The 18204-nt window shown below is 43.5% G+C and overlaps 1 protein-coding gene across 1 annotated transcript; it reads left to right on the forward strand.

Moving 5' to 3' along the window:
- Positions 1-374: 374 nt before the first annotated feature.
- TACSTD2 (tumor associated calcium signal transducer 2) lies at positions 375-2201 on the forward strand. The gene has a single exon (XM_005543235.5). The coding sequence runs from the start codon at positions 471-473 to the stop codon at positions 1440-1442; it is 972 nt and encodes a 323-aa protein (XP_005543292.3). The 5' UTR covers positions 375-470; the 3' UTR covers positions 1443-2201.
- Positions 2202-18204: the final 16003 nt, after the last annotated feature.

Raw genomic sequence — 18204 nt, forward strand, 5'->3', positions numbered from 1 at the left:
GGAAAGAACGAAAAGGGAGTCGGGGATAGGGGAGAGTGCGACAGTCGCGAGCCACACTTTGCAATGAAACTCTTTAGACTTTCTGCCGGGAGAGCGGCCCAGACGCGCCAGGAGTAGGAGGCCGCGCCGAGGGCGGGTCCCCAGAAGCCTGCAGGTGAGTATCGGTTCTCCCCTTCCCGGCTTTCGGTCCGGAGGAGGCGGGAGCAGCTTCCCTGCTCTGATCCTATCGCGGGCGGCGCAGGGCCGGCTGGGCCTTCCGTGGGACGGGGAGGGGGGCGGGATGTGTCACCCAAATACCAGTAGGGACGGTCGGTGGCGGAACCAGCCGGGCAGGTCGGGCCGAGTATAAGAGCCGGAGGAAGCGGCCGGGCGGCAGACGCCCGCAGACCATCCCGGACGCCGGAGCCCGAGCCCCGCCGAGTCCCCGCGCCTCATCCGCCCGCGTCCGATCCGCGCTCCTCCGCCCCACCATGGCTCGGGGCCCCGGCCTCGCGCCGCCACCGCTTCGGCTCCCACTGCTGCTGCTGCTGCTGGCGGCGGTGACCGGCCACACTGCCGCACAGGACAACTGCACGTGTCCCACCAACAAGATGACCGTGTGCAGCCCCGACGGCCCCGGTGGCCGCTGCCAGTGCCGCGCGCTGGGCTCAGGCGTGGCGGTCGACTGCTCCACGCTGACCTCCAAGTGTCTGCTGCTCAAGGCGCGCATGAGCGCCCCCAAGAACGCCCGCACGCTGGTGCGGCCGAATGAGCACGCGCTCGTGGACAACGATGGTCTCTACGACCCCGACTGCGACCCAGAGGGCCGCTTCAAGGCGCGCCAGTGCAACCAGACGTCGGTGTGCTGGTGCGTGAACTCGGTGGGCGTGCGGCGCACCGACAAGGGCGACCTGAGCCTGCGCTGCGATGAGCTGGTGCGCACCCACCACATCCTCATTGACCTCCGTCACCGCCCCACCGCCGGCGCCTTCAACCACTCGGACCTGGACGCGGAGCTGAGGCGGCTCTTCCGCGAGCGCTATCGGCTGCACCCCAAGTTTGTGGCGGCCGTGCACTACGAGCAGCCCACCATCCAGATCGAGCTGCGGCAGAACACGTCGCAGAAGGCCGCAGGTGACGTGGACATCGGTGATGCAGCCTACTACTTCGAGAGGGACGTCAAGGGCGAGTCTCTATTCCAGGGCCGCGGCGGCCTGGACTTGCGCGTGCGCGGAGAGCCCCTGCAGGTGGAGCGCACGCTCATCTATTACCTGGACGAGATTCCCCCGAAGTTCTCCATGAAGCGCCTCACCGCCGGCCTCATCGCCGTCATCGTGGTGGTGGTGGTGGCCCTCGTCGCCGGCGTGGCCGTCCTGGTGATCAGTAACCGGAGAAAGTCGGGGAAGTACAAGAAGGTGGAGATCAAGGAACTGGGGGAGTTGAGAAAGGAACCGAGTTTGTAGGTACCCGGCGGGGCAGGGGATTGGGTGGGGTACCGGATTTCGGTATCGTCCCAGACCCAAGCGAGTCACGCTTCCTGATTCTCGGCGCAAAGGAGCCGTTTATCCTTTCAAATTCCTGCCTTCCCCCTCCCTTTTGCGCACACACCAGGTTTAATATATCCTGGCCTCAGGGTCTCCTTTCTTTCTCACTTCTGTCTTGAAGGAAGCATTTCTAAAATGTATCCCCTTTCGGTCCAACAACAAGAAACCTGACTGGGGCAGTGAAGGAAGGGATGGCGCTGCGTTATGTGTAAAAAACAAGTATCTGTATGACAACCCGGGATCGTTTGCAGGTAACTGAATCCATTGTGACACTGTGAAGGCTTAAATGAGTTTAGATGGGAAATAGCGTTATCGCCTTGGGTTTAAATTATTTGATGAGTTCCACTTGTATCATGGCCTACTCGAAGAGAAGAGGAGTTTGTTAATTGGTCCTAGGTAGTAGCCTCATTAACCATCGTTTGTATTACTGACCACATAGCCTGTCACCAGGAAAGAAGCCTGTTTCAGCTGCCTGAACGCAGTTTAGATGTCTTTGAGGACAGACACTGCCCGGAAACTCAGTCTATTTATTCTTCAGCTTGCCCTTACTACCACTGATATTGGTAATGTTCTTTTTTGTAAAATGTTTGTACATATGTTGTCTTTGATAATGTTGCTGTGATTTTTTTTTTTAAAAAACATGAATTTAATAAAATATGGGAAAGGCACAAACCAAAAGTTGGCATTTGTGAAAAGTCCCTCCAGAATTCTATCACTCTGGTCTCCTCTAATTTCCCAAGACTTGTATTTTTTTTAAATTTCAAATTATAACACTTTTTTTCCCCCCCAAAATGGGTGTTTCATGTTGCTATTCCGGTGTGTCCTAAGATATCCTAACTGGCCAGTGTAAATGCTATTCTTTCTGAATAAGATTATTTGGAAACTTCCTTCAAACTTCAGGAGGGTGAGCATGAGGGAGGAAGCTAAAACTAGTTGCTTTTATGAAAAAGAGTGCCAGTCTTTGGTCATCTCTAAACAAGGCTTGTCACCAATGGAGACAGAAAACTCTAGTTCAAGAGCTGTATCTCCTTTGAATCCCAACCCTACTTTGAAATAGGTGATACTATTTCCATTCAGCGTTTGAGCAAATTACTTAATCTCAAAGTGTTGTGGCTCTAAGATTAAATGACTTTCCCACATAATTGGAACCAGCCTGCAGTGGGCCCTATGCTTTTGCTGGGTGTGCACAAGTTGTTTTCCTAAGACTTTTGCTTGCTTATTTATTTATTTATTTATTTATTTATTTATTTTGAGATGGAGTCTTGCTATGTTGTCCAGGCTGCAGGGCAGTGGAGTGAGCTTAGGTCACTGCAACCTCCACCTCCTGGGTTCAAGGGATTCTCCTACCTCAGCCTCCTGAGTAGCTGGGATTACAGGTGCCCACCACTACGCCTGACTAATTTTTGCATTTTTAGTAGAGATGAGGTTTCACCATGTTGGCCAGGCTGGTCTCGAACTCCTGACCTCTGGCGATCCACCTGCCTCGGCCTCCCAAAGTGCTGGTATCACAGGTGTGAGCCACCGCACCCAGCAATTTTTACTATTAATGTGCTTTAAAGATGTGTTTTACCTATTAGCTGTAAAAACTAGCCACTTGTCCCTCTTACATTTATCTCTTCCTTTTCACTCATTCACAGTCATTTATGTGTGTGGCTGTGGCGTACCCCACAAGTAAACAAGTTACTGCAGTAACTGAGAAATTCATACAATACTGGGTGTGTACAAAGGAGGGAGTGGTTGATATATCACATATTCAGCAACAGCTAAGCTAGATCCAGGACTGCAGTTTCTTCCCCTGGAATCCATCTCATGCCCCTCCTCCCATGCTGTTTCTACAGTCTGTGATGACCTCTCAAGACTGAAACACCAGTAAGAACTGGGGGAGAGAGAGAGCTCTCACCCACTGGCTTCTCAGCTTAGGGCTGTGGCTGCTATGTGCTGGTGGAGTGGATACTGTAAGATTGCCAGAGATCTCAAAGTCTGTGGCCACTCACCAAGGGAGAAACTCTGTCCAGGCTCCAAACTTCCTTCCAGGATCAAATGAGACTTCCCAAGGGAAGAGGGTGGATGTGAGCAGGCTCTCCCACAGTAGGAAGGATGGCCAAAGTACCTGATGTTAGAACTGGCTCTCTAACAATGAGAGTGAGACGGCCCACTCTAGGTCTCGCTGGGTGCTTTCCACTTCTGAGTCACTGAATGCGTTGACGGAAGTGACCCTGGTGATCACCTGTGACCTAACCCCACTTTTCATACATGAAAAGAGCAAGTGACTTCTCAAGATAAATGTTTCTGTAGCACAGCTGGAACTAGAGAGTCTCATTGTTTCAAGAGTCACTTTTAAAAACTCACTTGTCTGCCTGGAAAATAAATAAAGGATCCAGTGGGCAACTGAACAAAGAACGCTCCCTGAAAAAGCCCCTTCCTCCATCAGAATGTTGATTCTGGATGATATTTAGGTTTCTGCATTAATTCAGGACTATAACTTCTTATACTTTATAGCATTTATAATTTGCAAAGCATTTTCACACATATGATCTTCTTTGAGCCATTGACTTACTGGAAGTAACCCAAATGTTGACAAACCTGAGGTCAAATCTTACTCCTCTGGGCCAAGAAGTCACTTACCTCCCCTGTTTCCTCATTAGTTAAATGAAACTATAAATCCCCCTCTCACAATTGTGAAGATTAAATGAGGTAATTGATATGAGCGTCTGAAACAATCTGGTACTTAGTGAAAGTTTCGTATATTTTAAATTTTCTCTTGTTTAGATTACATCCATGTCACATGTCAGCAAACTGAGATTTGAAAGACATTGAGTAGACTCATGAACACACACCCTGCATATACCAAATCTGGGGCTTGGGACTTTTGCCTTGTGTAGCTAAGATTTTTACTATTAATGTGCTTTAAAGACGTGTTTTACCTGTTAGCTGTAAAAACTAGCCACATGTCTCCATTACACTTATTTCTTCATTTTCCTGCTGGGTACCTAGCAGGTTAAGATGCCTTTTTTGCTCACTTCTTCCAAGGAAGAGGCCCCTCATGCTTCTGTTTTGAAACTCAGCTTTCCTCTGCTGGGGTCAGGTCTTAAGAACCAGCTATCTTCAGGGACTGAGCAGCTGCCTCCAAGATTCCGCCCACCTCCCCACCAAAACAAACAAACAAGCAAAATACCTTACTGGTTCACTGGTTCACTGCCCAGAGCTCAGACCTGGGGCTGCCCTTGGAAGGAATGTGGGGAGTAGGTGTGGCTTGCCCAGCAAGTTGCAGCCTGCCTTCTGAGCCTCCTGAGGACACTCGACTGATTTCCTTGTGTAGGTCACCAGGGCTTTATCCATTCTTGCTGTTTCTTTTATTGAAGCATTTTTTTAAAGATCACCCATTCCTCCCTCTGCTTACATATTTTTTGCTTCATCATTTTTCAAGTGGAATCACAGAATGTAATGTCAGAGCTGGAAAAAGCTTAGAGGGTCATTTAGTTCAACATTCTGATTCTATAGATGAAGACACTGAAGCTCACAGAGGAGAATGGATTCACCCAAGTAAGACAGAGAGGGGTGGAGACACCCTAGAGCTCTAACACCCTGGCTTTATCCTATCTAAGTTCCACTTGCCTCCCTGGTTAGTCTCCCGATGATGTATTTAGTAAATAGTCACTCTTGTTAGAACTAGGGGAAGGTCCCCCAAGAACTTGGGAGAAAAATACTAGTAGTGGACGAGTTCTTTCTAATGTAATGTGAACAGAACTTCCACTCCACTTTCTGAAACAGACATCTCTCCATAGACTTCTGCTATTAGAGGGGGCTAGAGCAACCTTGGAAGCCTCCTGTTTATGTAAAACAAAGGACCCTGTGAGTACTGAGTAGATTTCCTTTACAATTACTAGCAGGTCCTGGTGGATATCTTCCAGTTGTAATTTCCCTCCTGGAACCATTCCCTGTCATTGCTAAATATCATTAGAGGTTTCATTATAGCCTTTTCTAGTGAGCTCAAAGGAGGAATTGTTGGGAGGGGTGGGGATGGATAGAGGGGCTGGGCCCATTGACTGTTAGAGAATTATACTGTAAACAGGGGGTTGTGTCCCCTGGCACTGCAGCAAGCCATATGTCATCAATTTCAGTGAAAATTCTCAGGTTCATGATGTACAAGGAGGCCAAATCAATCTGAGTAAGAAGGGAAAGATAAATGATCCAGAGGGATAGCCCGAACATGTTAACCAGCAGTTTATCAGCAGGCAGCTCAGCTTACCAAAGCATCTTGTCTCCTTGCAAGGAAAGGGATCTGGACTAGATAAGCATTAACTCCTTGGAATCCTTGTGCCCACCCTTCTCCCATGCTGGATGTAGCTGAGTCTCTTCGGTGGCCTCAGCACTCTCAACTCCCTTGTTATCTGATACTGTTGGAGGAAATGTCCCGGCCACCCAAATATTTTTATGTGAAGCACATTGTCATATGCAATTGAAACAACATAATACAGAAGGTGGGAAAAGGTACCAAACTATGCCAGCAGATGAGGCTTCAAGTCCTTGTTCTTGCTTTCCAACTGTATTATCTTGAATATGGCACTTCACCTCCCTGCACCTCACATTTGCGTTATAAAATGAGTCTAGTGATATCCACTCACTCTAGCTCATAGAGCTCCTGGCTCCTTATCTGATCTCAGTGGGACTGGGGTGAACTCGACTAAGCAGCCAGTTTGACCAGTGTTGGCTCTAGCTGGAGTGAAAAGGCCCCAGTGATTATCAGTGGTTACCCTAAAGCAGGCACAAGTTGGACAGTCTGTGTCCTCAGAGATGCCCAGCATTGGTCATTTATTTGTTCCCTCAAATATTTTTTTTGTCTTATTTGATGTCAGATATCATACTAGTTTGGGGAACAATGAATTGAACAGATGTGGTTTCTCTGGTGCTTTTATTTGTTTTCTTACCTGGCATCCCCACAATGTTTTCAATGGGGGAAATGCCCACATTGTGTGAACCTTGATGGGAAGCCTGATGGTACTGTTCCCTGGCAGGTGGGATATGGGCATGTAACATGGCTCAGCCAATTGAACTCTCCTGCCTGGGCAGAGATCTAGAGGATATGAAGCCATAAATCAGGACAATTGAGAAATTTTCTCAGAACAGTACTGGCTTTGTCAAGAGCACAGCTGTTCCATGGGTGCCAGTGTCCAGTGGCAGCAGTGTTGGTAGAATATCCCAATTGGATTGCCCCACAGCTTGATGTTGGCCACATCCCCTGCTGCCTAGGCAACCTTAGGTCCTGGTCATTTTCTGTATCTGATTCACCAGCCTTCCCACTGATTCTGTGAACTTAATCCAAATCCTCCAATAAATTCCTTTTATGCTTAAGTTTAGCCAGAATCCTTTTCTGTTGCTTACAGCCCAAGAATCCTGACTGGTAGAGTCTCTGCCTTTAATGAACTTAAAGGCTACAGCATAGACAGTCATTAACAACACCATCATGTAAATAAGGGTGCAATTTAAAAATGAGATACGTGCTCTAAAGAAAAAAAGTAAATATGAATGTTCTGACCTAGTCTTGGGGGAAGTCGTATCCTTAAGGAATTGATGCTTGATTTGAGATGTAAGGCATGAGCAGATGTTATTTATGCATAAAGAGAAGCATTTCAGTAAGGGAGAACAGCATGTGCAAAGGTCCTGAAGCAGGAGCAAGTGTGGATTATCTGAGGACCTGAGAGTAGACCAGCACAGGTAGATTGTGGGTACAAGAAGACTGGTGCTGCATGTGACTGAGGAAGTGGGCTGGGGATAGACAATGGAAGGCCTTTCAAGCCTACTACGTATTCTGACCTTGTGCAAATGACAAAGGGCATACTCCTTGTGCAGACAAATTAGAAGAAGGCTTCCTATCTAGTTGGACTTCACCCTGCAGTGCCAAATTTGGCAAATGGGCTGGTAGGTGCCTTTGTGTGAAGAAATAAGGGTCCCCTACTTTCCTGTTGACATAGTTTCACCCCCTGCCCTGTCAAGAGCATAGAGAAATCCTTGAAAAAAAAATATTTGTTTTAAGGCAGGGGTGACATAATCAGATTCATGTTCTGAAAAGATCACTCTGGCTGGAGTATGGAGCATAGACTGAAAAGGAACAAGAATAGAGGCAAGGAAACTATAAAAGACCAGTAATAGGAGTATTTCAGGTGAAAGATAAAGGTAGCTTGGGAATGCCAAGTGCAGTGGCTCACACCTGTAATCCCAGCACTTTGGGAGGCCAGGACAAGTGGATCACCTGAGGTTGGGAGTTCGAGACCAGCCTGACCAACATGGAGAAACCCTGTCGCTACTAAAATTACAAAATTAGCCAGGCGTGGTGGTGCATGCTTGCAATCTCAGCTACTCGGGAGGCTGAGGCAAGAGAATTGCTTGAACCTGGGAGGCAGGAGGTTGTAGTGAGCTGAGATCCTGCCATTGCACTCCAGCCTGGGCAACAAGAGAGAAACCCCAACTAAAAAAAAAAAAAAAAAAAAAAGGTAACTTGGATGAGGGTCAGGAATAGAAAATAGTGATGATGATGGGGAGAAGTGGATGTACTGGAGGAATATTTCAGATATAAAATAAATAGTACTCGGGAATAGATTTTATATGGGGGTGGTGAGGACAAGGGAAGTGTTAAGAATAGTTGTAGTGTTTCGCTTTCATAACTGGTTGGTGGCACTATTTTCTGAGAAAGGGAACACAGGAATGGAAACATGTTTGGTATGACGGAAATGATGAGGATGGTTTTGGACAGTTGAGTTCAGACTTGCATCCAGAAGCTGACTATAGCAGTCTGGTGTTTTATGAACTGGAGATGGGAATTTGGGAGGCACTGGTTTATAGGTAGTACTTAAAAGCCAGGGTTAGAAATTCAATTGTCTAGGGAAAGGTGATAGACTGAAAAGGGAAGAAAACTAGCACCATGCTTTAAAAGACTGTAGCACATCAGGACCAGAAAGATGAGAGTTGGCAAAGGAAACCAAGAAAGGTCAAAACCAGGGGTGGAGACTAAAAGACAAGCCCAGACTACTACCAGGGGATAAAGGCCAAGTCAGAAGTCACGGGTGGCAGAGCAGTTTCTTCGCGGGGCATGGAAGCATTGGTGGAAGCAAAGCCCCAGACCAAGAGGAAGAAAGAGAGGATTGAAGTAGACAGTTAAAGTGACAAATCTGTGAAAGTGACATGGGAAATGGAAGTGATGAAGACTTGCTAGGTACCACTTTACGAGTAACCAAGCTATTTGCCTGTCTGTGATCTTGGATCAAGTTACTTAACCTCCCTGTGCATTTTCCTCACTTGTAAAATGGGAACAATAATATACCTACTTCCTCATAGGGTTGCTAAGAGAAGTAAATACGTTAATGCAGGTAAAGCACTTAGACTGGTGCCTGCACACAGTAAGCATTCCTAAATGTTAGCTGTTGTTATGGGTATATGAAACTTGAACACATGGTGTCCATTGCAAGCTCCATAAAGGAAGGAATTCCGGTTTCTGTTATGTATGTCTGTATTCCCAATGTCTCACACAGTGCCTGGAGCATACTGGGTGCTCAATAATTAGTGCTGGTTGAATGGATGGATAGATGATATGGGTGTAGATGTCTTGCAGAATGACTATCTCTGGTCTGGGCATTTAAACAGGGCCAAGTAGGTCCCTTTGACAGCTGGGATTAACTGTTCAAGGATTAGATTTCATACGTTTCTACCCACATTGCACCACTTAAAATAATATTCAGAAGCAAAAGGAAGAAAAACAAAGCTACTTAGAGCTCCACAAACATTTCTTAAGAAAAAGCAAAATGGAAGACGTTTAGATAACTTATGAGTCAAACAAATACAAAGCAATAAGCAAGAAAAATACAGTCGCACAATACAACACTCGAAAATTTAATATAATAGCTTTACTAGATAAAGAACCTTTTTTGTGTTTTTTGAGACCAGGTCTCACTCTACCCCCAGGCTGGAATGCAGTGGCATGATCGCGGCTCACTGTAGCCTTCGCCTCCTGGGTTCCAGCGATTCTCCTGCCTCAGCCTCCTGAGTAGTCGGGACTACAGGCATGCACCACCATGCCTGGGTAATTTTTGTATTTTTCTGTGGAGATGGGTTTCACCATGTTGCCCAGGCTGATTTCAAACTCTTCTGCTCAAGTGATTCACCTGCCTCAGCCTCCCAAAGTGCTGGCTTTATAGGTGTGAACCACCACACCCAGCCTATATAAATAATTTAAACTCAAATTAATTAGAAACACAATTCATCTAGTTAAGATCTCAGCTTGGTACTTTTGTATAAATTAGAAAGGGCATCCTGCTTGCTCTGGGCAGACAAATTAGAAAAAGACAGTCCATCTAGTTGGACTCACCCTTGCAGTGCAGGGCTTGACAAGTGTACCAGGTGGGGAGACACCTTTCAGAGAAGAAAAAGTGATCCTTTCTCTGTGGAGGGTACACAGGTAGGTGATCAGAGTCAGGCTTGATTTTGGTCCCCACCCCCTGGGCCTTTGTGCGGCACATACACAAAGCGAGCTTATGAGATGAACTTCAGTAGAAAAGGAACAAAGGTCATAAATAGACAATTCCAGGAGAGGAATTCGAAATACTAATAAACCTCTTTTTAAAAATATATCTAACATCACCGGTAACCAAATGAGTTAAAAGCACAATGGTATGACAATTTTCCTTTGTGAACTTAATAAAGCTGATGTTTTCCAGGGCTGGTGAGGGGTGTGTTAATTGGTATAACCTTTCTGGAAAACAAGTAGACAATATCTACCAAGAACGTGTTTAGTTTTTCTGACTTTCTATTTCCATATCAAAGAATTTATCTTAAGGACATGAATAATGATGCAAACAAGATTCACATGTATAACGTGTTGCATGCAGCACTTCTTATGATAGTAAAAACGTGAAAATAAATATCTAACTACAGGGGGATAATTATATAGGTTCACAACTCCTTGAGACCCGGTGTGTTTCAGAATTCAAAAGTGTTCGGATTTTAGAAGGATAATTTGGGGCATGTTTTTTAATCCCTTCAGCAGGGTCTGTGGCAGCATCTCTAATCAATACCTTTAGATTTCTGTCGTGAAACATTAACAGTCACACTAAGTGGTATAAATAGACCATAAGTAGGCTTAGGTCACTTCAGGTCAGTTTTGCTGCCAAACTTTTAAAACAACTCTTGGGTTTTCAGTTTTTGGGATTTGTGGTGTCGGGGCTCAGAAATCGATATCCCAAAATGTAGTGCTTCGTACATGATAACTGAAAAAGCAGCCTCAAGGTCTCTCGGACTTCTCTCTCCAGATCTGCCCCCACCTCCATCTCTCTCAAAGCACGCGACAAAGTTGCTCTCCAAAGCTTCCTTATCTGCCTAAAGTCCAGACCTACAAAAAAAGAAGACAATTACCTCCAATCCCTTCCTTAAGTTTTCATTAACTGAACCCGTATTACAGGAAGGAAGACCTAAGTCTGACACCAAATCTGGACAGACTTTTGTCACAAGTCATCGTTCACTCTGTGGGCCCAACAGACCATTATATGTTCTTCAAGCCCATTGACTTCTCCTCCCATAACTGTTTTGCCAGGATCCAAGCCCCAAATTCTTTCTGTAACCTAAAGATGGTATACAAACTTCTGCACCCCCACTAGGGATTTGGGTCCTCATTCTGAAGGTTCCCATTGTATATATGTTAAATAAATTTGTATGCCTTTTGTCCAACTAATCAGCCTTTGTAAGCTGATTTTCCAGGGAAACTTCAAAGAGTGAAAAGGAGCTTCCTTTGTCCCGAACGGTGGACAAGGGATTGTGGATCTGTGTACATTATGGTATCATCCTTGAGGACTTTCTAATATGGGAAAATGCTCACAATATACTGTTGAGTTAAGTGAGGGGGGAAAGTAACAAAATTATGAAATGACTCCATTTTTTAAAAATGGGAACAAACTTATTTTAAATGCAAAATTTGTTGTTTTAAATCCAAATTGATTGTAACTGCTTTCATTTTCTCTTTTATTTTTTGTCTTTCTTTTTTTAAACTTCAAGGGAGTGCTATAATTTTAATCAGTGGAGAAATCAATTGTTCTACTATATTCCCATTTTACTGAACTCTTCACCCTTTGAAGAGCCTGCTAGGGTGGAGGAAAGGAAAACCTGCTTCATCTAGGCGCCTCCCATTTGGTGAGGCAGAGTCTGAGCCTTCCTATATGCAAAGGGAAGGCCTTTGCTTGGGTGAGGGGCGAAAGATCCTGAACTGCTTTCCATAAAGACTTGGGCTTGGTGGCTGGAGCCTGGAGTCCCAGTTACTGGGGAGGCTGAGGCAGGAGGGTCGCTTGAACCCAGGAGTTCTGGGTTGCTGTGTGCTATGTTGATTGGACGACCGTACCAAGTTTGACATCAATCTGGGGACCTCCTGGGATCGGGGAACCACTAGGTTGCCTAAGGAGGGGTGAACTGGCCCAGGTCAGAAACGGTGCAAATCAAAACTCTTGTGCTGATCAGTAGAGGGATCGAGCGTTTGAACAGACACTACATTCCAGCCTAGGCAACGTGGCAAAACCCAACTCCTTTAAAAGGAAACAACAAAAAAGACATGGGAGAAAATGTTTTGGAATTGGATGGAGGCTGGGTGGTGGGGGGAAAGGAAGGGTCACTTGGCAGAAGATTGGACCATGAATTAGTACCCTGGGGCTTCCATAGCAAACTACTACAAACTCGGAGGCTTAAAATAACAGAAATTAATTTCTTCCAGTCCTGGAGGCTAGAAGTTTGAAATTAAGGCTCTAGGGAAGAATCCTTCCTCGCATCCTCCAGCTTCTGCGGTTGTGGGCAGTCCCCAGCCTGTGGCAGCATAACTCCAATCTCTGCTTTCTTCACATTGCTGTCTTCCCTCTGTGTGTATCTCTGTGTCCAAATTTTCAGCTTCTCATAAGGACACCACTTGCCGAATGAGGGCCCATCCTAATCCAGCATGAACTGATCTTAACTTGATTATAGCTGCAAAGACCCTATTTCCAATAAGATCACATATACAAGTTCCAGGTGGACATGAATTAGGGGAGGATACTATTCAACTGAGATCATGAAGTGGCTACATTACCTGGGGTATATTCCCCTGGGGTTCATTGTTGCATGCCAGAAAAATTTAGGACATGGACACACATGAGGCATTTAGGAGTAAAGGTTTAATAGGTAGAAAAGAAGAGAAAGAGAAACAGCCTCCTGTATGGAGGAAGGGGTCTCCCAGAGGAAAGGACCAGTTGGTGGTGAATCCCCCAAGTTTTATAGTCCAGTTTGAGGAGGCGGTGTCTGATTTACATAGGGCTCATAGATTGGTTCCATCAGGTATGACGTTTACATAGTGCACGGGAAGGCTGGTCACCTCACCCTAATCTTCTTATGCAAAGGAGATTTCCACTTAACCTGAACCATCTTTTCTCCTCCTTTATAGTACATGTGGCTGGCAGACAAGGGAAGATGGAGCTGCCATCTTGAAAATGTCTAGTTCTTAGTTCCTGCCAGCATTCATCCATGCAAGTTCCCGGCTTGCTCTTTGTTAGAAAACGATTTGGGACTGCTTTTCATTAAAAAGAAAAGCCGCGCCGTGGACTCCCATGCCCTTACTATCTGACTAAGTGATTTCTTCTTAACTCCCGTATCAATCAGACCCCTAGTTTGTGACTTGACTAAGAAAAAGGAATTCTAATATTCCATTTATTTTAAAGATTATGACTGCTGAATGAATACATGAATGAGTGATGTATATGGAACTGTGATATAAACACCTCCTTGGTTTTTCCCCTAAATTTTCAGTTTAAGCTGGCTAAGCAAGTGTACTATATGGGTATTGTTTATACCGAAATTAAACAAAAGGAATATTTTTATGTGAGTGTGGTTTTTATTTTATTCGATATACTTTAAGTTCTGGGATACATGTGCAGAACGTGCAGGTTTGTTACATAGGTATACACGTGCCATGGTGGTTTGCTGCATCCATCGACCCGTCATCTACATTAGGTATTTCTCCTAATGCTATCCCTCCCCTAGTCTCCCAACCCCTGACAGGCCCCAATGTGTGATGTTCCCCTCCCTGTGTCCATGTGTTCTCATTGTTCAACTCTAACTTATGAGTGAGAACATGCGGTGTTTGGTTTTCTGTTCCTGTGTTAGTTTGCTGAGAATGATGGTCTCCAGCTTCATCCATGTCCCTGCAAAGGACATAAACTCATCCTTTTTTATGGCTGCATAGTATTTCATGGTATATATGTGCTGCATTCTCTTTATCTAGTCTATCACTGATGGGCATTTGGGTTGGTTTCAAGTCTTTGCTATTGTGAATAGTGCTGCAATAAACATACATGTGCATATGTCTTTATAGTGGAATGATTTATAATCCTTTTTGTATATACCCAATAATGGGATTGCTGGGTCAAATGGTATTTCTGGTTCTAGATCCTTGAGGAATTGCCACATTGTGTTTCACAATGGTTGAACTAATTTACACTCCCACCAACAATGTGAAAGCGTTCCTATTTCTCCATATCCTCTCCAGCATCTGTTCTTTCCTACTTTTTAATGATTGCCATTCTAACTGGCATGAGATGGTATCTCATTGTGGTTTGGATTTGCATTTCTCTAATGACCAGTGATGATGAGCTTTTTCTATATGTCTTTTGGCCACATAATTGTCTTCTTTTGAGAAGTGTCTGTTCATATCCTTTGCCCATTTTTTGATGGAATTGTTTTTTATCTTTTAAATTTAAGTTCCTTGTAGATTCTGTATATTAGCCCTTTGTCAGATGGATAGATTGCAAAATTTTTCTCCCATCTGTCAGTTGCCTGTTCACTCTGATGATAGTTTACTTTGCTGTGCAGAAGCTCTTTAGTTTAATTAGACCCCATTTATCAATTTTGGCTTTTGTTGCCATTGCTTTTGGTGTTTTAGTCATGAAGTCTTTGCCCATGCCTATTGGGTATTGCATAGATTTTCTTCTAGGGTTTTTATGGTTTTAGGTCTTACATTTAAGTCTTTAATCCAAAATGAGTTAATTTGTGTATAAGGTGTAAGAAAGGGGTCTAGTTTCAGTTTTCCACATATGGCTAGCCAGTTTGCCCAACACCATTTATTAAATAGGGAATCCTTTCCCCATTGCTTGTTTTTGTCAGGTTTGTCAAAGATCAGATGGTTGTAGATGTGTAGCATTATTTCTGAGGCTTCTGCTCTGTTCCATTGGTCTATATATCTGTTTTGGTACCAGTACCATGCTGTTTTGGTTACTGTAGCCTTCTAGTATAGTTTAAAGTCAGGGAGCGTGATGCCTCCAGCTTTGTTCTTTTTGCTTAGCGGGCTATGTGGGCTCTTTTTTGGTTCCATATGAAATTTAAAGTATGTTTTTCTAATTTTGTGAAGAAAGTCAATGGTAGCTTGATGGGGATGGCATTGAATCTATAAATTACTTTGAGCAGTATGGCTATTTTTCACAATATTGATTCTTCCTATCCATGAGCATGGAATGTTTGTCCATTTGTTTGTGTCCTCTCTTATTTCCTTGAGCAGTGGTTTGTAGTTCTCATTGAAGAGGTACTTCACATTCCTTGTAAGTTGTATTCCTAGGTATTTTATTTTCTTTGTAACAATTGTGAATGGTAGTTCACTCATGATTTGTCTATTATTGGTGTATGGAAATGCTTGTGATTTTTATGCACGGATTGGGAATCTCTTTAGATTTCAATCCAGATCTTCAGAAAATGTTCAAAGAACTGGCAGACTGGATTCTCTCTTTCTTAAATCAGACTGCTAAATACTATTGAAGTAATAATCTTCATCCTCCATGTGCATAATTATCTTCTTCAAATTTTTCCTTTTGATCAGCCTGGGGAGTTTAAAAAAAAATTATTACAGTTTCATTTAGAACTCCCTAAGTAAAAGCAATTACTAGCTTTTATGCTAAAAATTAATCAGAACATATTACAATTGTCTAGTAACCATACAAAAACACTTACACTCGCTCATAATTTATTTTACTATAATTTTGAAAATCAAATGAGATTTAAATCTGTGAATGAACAGACACTGGCTACCCACTTCATTCCATCACAATAGAAATGGGAATATAGCAATGAACAGAATATTTTGTTTCTGCTCTCGAAGATCTTAATAGTTCAGCGTGGTAGTGGTGGTAGAACGGGGAGAATAAATGAGACAAGTAATTACAATAGTCTGGGATAAGTGTTATGAGGAAATACAGGGCCTTATGAGAACATCCACCAAGGAGAACTGATGTAAGCTGGAGTGGAAATAGGAATCAGTTTAGGGAAGATCTGCTAGAGAAAGTTCTGCTTAAGCTGAGACCTGAGGACAAACAGGAGCTTGTCATGTATAAGAAGAGGAAAGGAAAATGTATTGCAGAGGAAACTAGATGTGCAATAACTGACTATATTAGCAAGGACTATTCAGCTATGAATGTTAGCAATTCAACTCAAATAAGTTTATGCAAAAAGAAAATATGGTGATCTGTGTAACTGAAAAGTGAAGGGGCGGTGTTAGCTTTAGTCATGGCTGGATCCAAGGGTTCAATTAACATTGTCAGGACTCTCTTTCCTTCTTAATATCTTTATATTTTTTAAACAGATGTATTAGTTAGGCTTCTTCAGAGAAACAGAAGCAATAGGATAGTGAGTGAGTGAGTGAGAGAGAGAGAGAGAGAGAGAGAGAGAGAAATTTATTCTGAGGGATTTGCTCACGTGATTATGAAGGCTAAGAAGTCCCACCACCTGCCATCTGCAAGTTGGAGGCCCAGGAAAGCCAACGGTGAGTTTTAGATCAAGCCTGAAAGCCTGAGAACCAGAAGAACCAGGGGTGTAAATCCTAGTCCAAGTCTGAAGGCCCAAGAAGCAGGAGTGCCAATGAGTGAGGGCAGGAGAAGATGGATGTCACAGCTGAAATAGGAAGAGTGAATTCATCCTACTTCCACTTTCTTGTTTATTGGGTCCCTCGACAGACTGAATAAGGCTCACCCACACTGGTGAGGATTATTTCTTTACTGTCTACCAATTCAAATGCTAATCTCTTCCAGACACACCCCAGAGGCACACCCAGAAACAATGTTTTACCAACTATCTGGACATCCCTTAGCCCAGTCAAATCAACCATCATATTAACCATAAAATTAACCATCACAATAAACTATATTTTAGAGCAGTTATAGGTTCATAACAAAGTTTCGCAAAAGGTGCAGAGATTTCCCATATATCCCCTGCTCCTCCACACATAGCCTCCCCCGTTATCAACAGCCTTCACCAGAGTGGTAGACTTTTTACAATTGATAAACCTAAAATGACACATTATTATCATCTAGAGTACATAGTTTACATTAGGGCTCAATCTTGGTGGTGTACATTTAATGGGTTTGGACAAATGTATGACATTATCTACCAGTGCAGTATCATACAGAGTGGTTTCCCAGCCCTAAAATAATTCCTCTGGGCTCTGCCTATTCATTCCTCACTTTCCCCTAACTTGTGGCAACAATTGATCTTTTTATTGTCTCTATAATTTTGCCTTTTCTGGAATGTTATATAGTTGGAATTATACAGTACGTCACCTTTTCAGATTGGCTCCTTGATTTTAGTAATATGCATTTATGTTTCTCCCATGCCTTTTTCTTTCAAAACTTTATTTCTTTATTATTTTATTTAGTGATGAGGTCTCATTATGTTGCCCAGGCTGGACTTGAACTCATGGGCTCAAGTCATCCTCCCACCTCAGCCTCTGAAGCAGCTGGGACTACAGGCATGTGCCACCACAGCCAGCCTTTCATGTCCTTTCATGGCTTAATAGCTTATTTCTTTTTATTGCTGCATAATATTCCATTGTCTTGATGTAGTGCAGCTTTTTTTATCCACTTACCTACTGAAGGACATCTTTATTGCTTCCAAATTTTGGCATTATGAATAAAACTGCTATAAACACCCGTGTGTAGGTTTTTGTGTGGGCATAAGTTTTCAACTTCTTTGGGTAACTATCAGGGAGTGCAATTGCTGGATCATTGATAAAAGTAGTATGTTTAGTTTGGTAAGAAGCTGTTCTTTCAAAGTGGCTGTACTATTTTTACATTCTTACCAGCAGTGAATGAGAATTCCAGTTGCTTCACAGCCTCACCAGCATTTGATGTTATCAGTGTGCTGCATTTTGGCCATTCTAATAGGTGTGTAGTGGTATCTCGTTGTTGTTTTAATTTGCATTTTCCTGGTGATATATGATGTAGGGCATCTTTTTATAGGCTTATTTATCATCTGTATTTCTTCTTTGGTGAGATATTTTTTAAGGTCTTTGACCCATTTTTAATCATATTTTTTTGTGTGTTTATATTGTTGAGTTTTAAGAATTCTTTGTATATTTTGAATGACATTTTAAAAATAGGTATGTCTTTTGCAAATACTTTCCCCGGTCTGTCACTTTTCTTTTAACTCTCCTGACAGTATCTTTTTCCGGGCAGAAAATTTTAATTTCAATAAAGTCCATTTTATTAATTGTTTTTTACATGGATCATACCTTTGGTGTTGCACTTAAAAAGTCATTGCCGACCAGGCGCAGTGGCTCATGCTTATAATCCCAGCACTTAGGGAGGCTGAGGCAGGTGGATCATGAGGTCAGCAGATCGAGACCATCCTAGCTAACACGGTGAAA

Source organism: Macaca fascicularis, chromosome 1 (assembly GCF_037993035.2).
Source record: "Macaca fascicularis isolate 582-1 chromosome 1, T2T-MFA8v1.1".
Taxonomy (NCBI): Eukaryota; Metazoa; Chordata; class Mammalia; order Primates; family Cercopithecidae; genus Macaca; species Macaca fascicularis.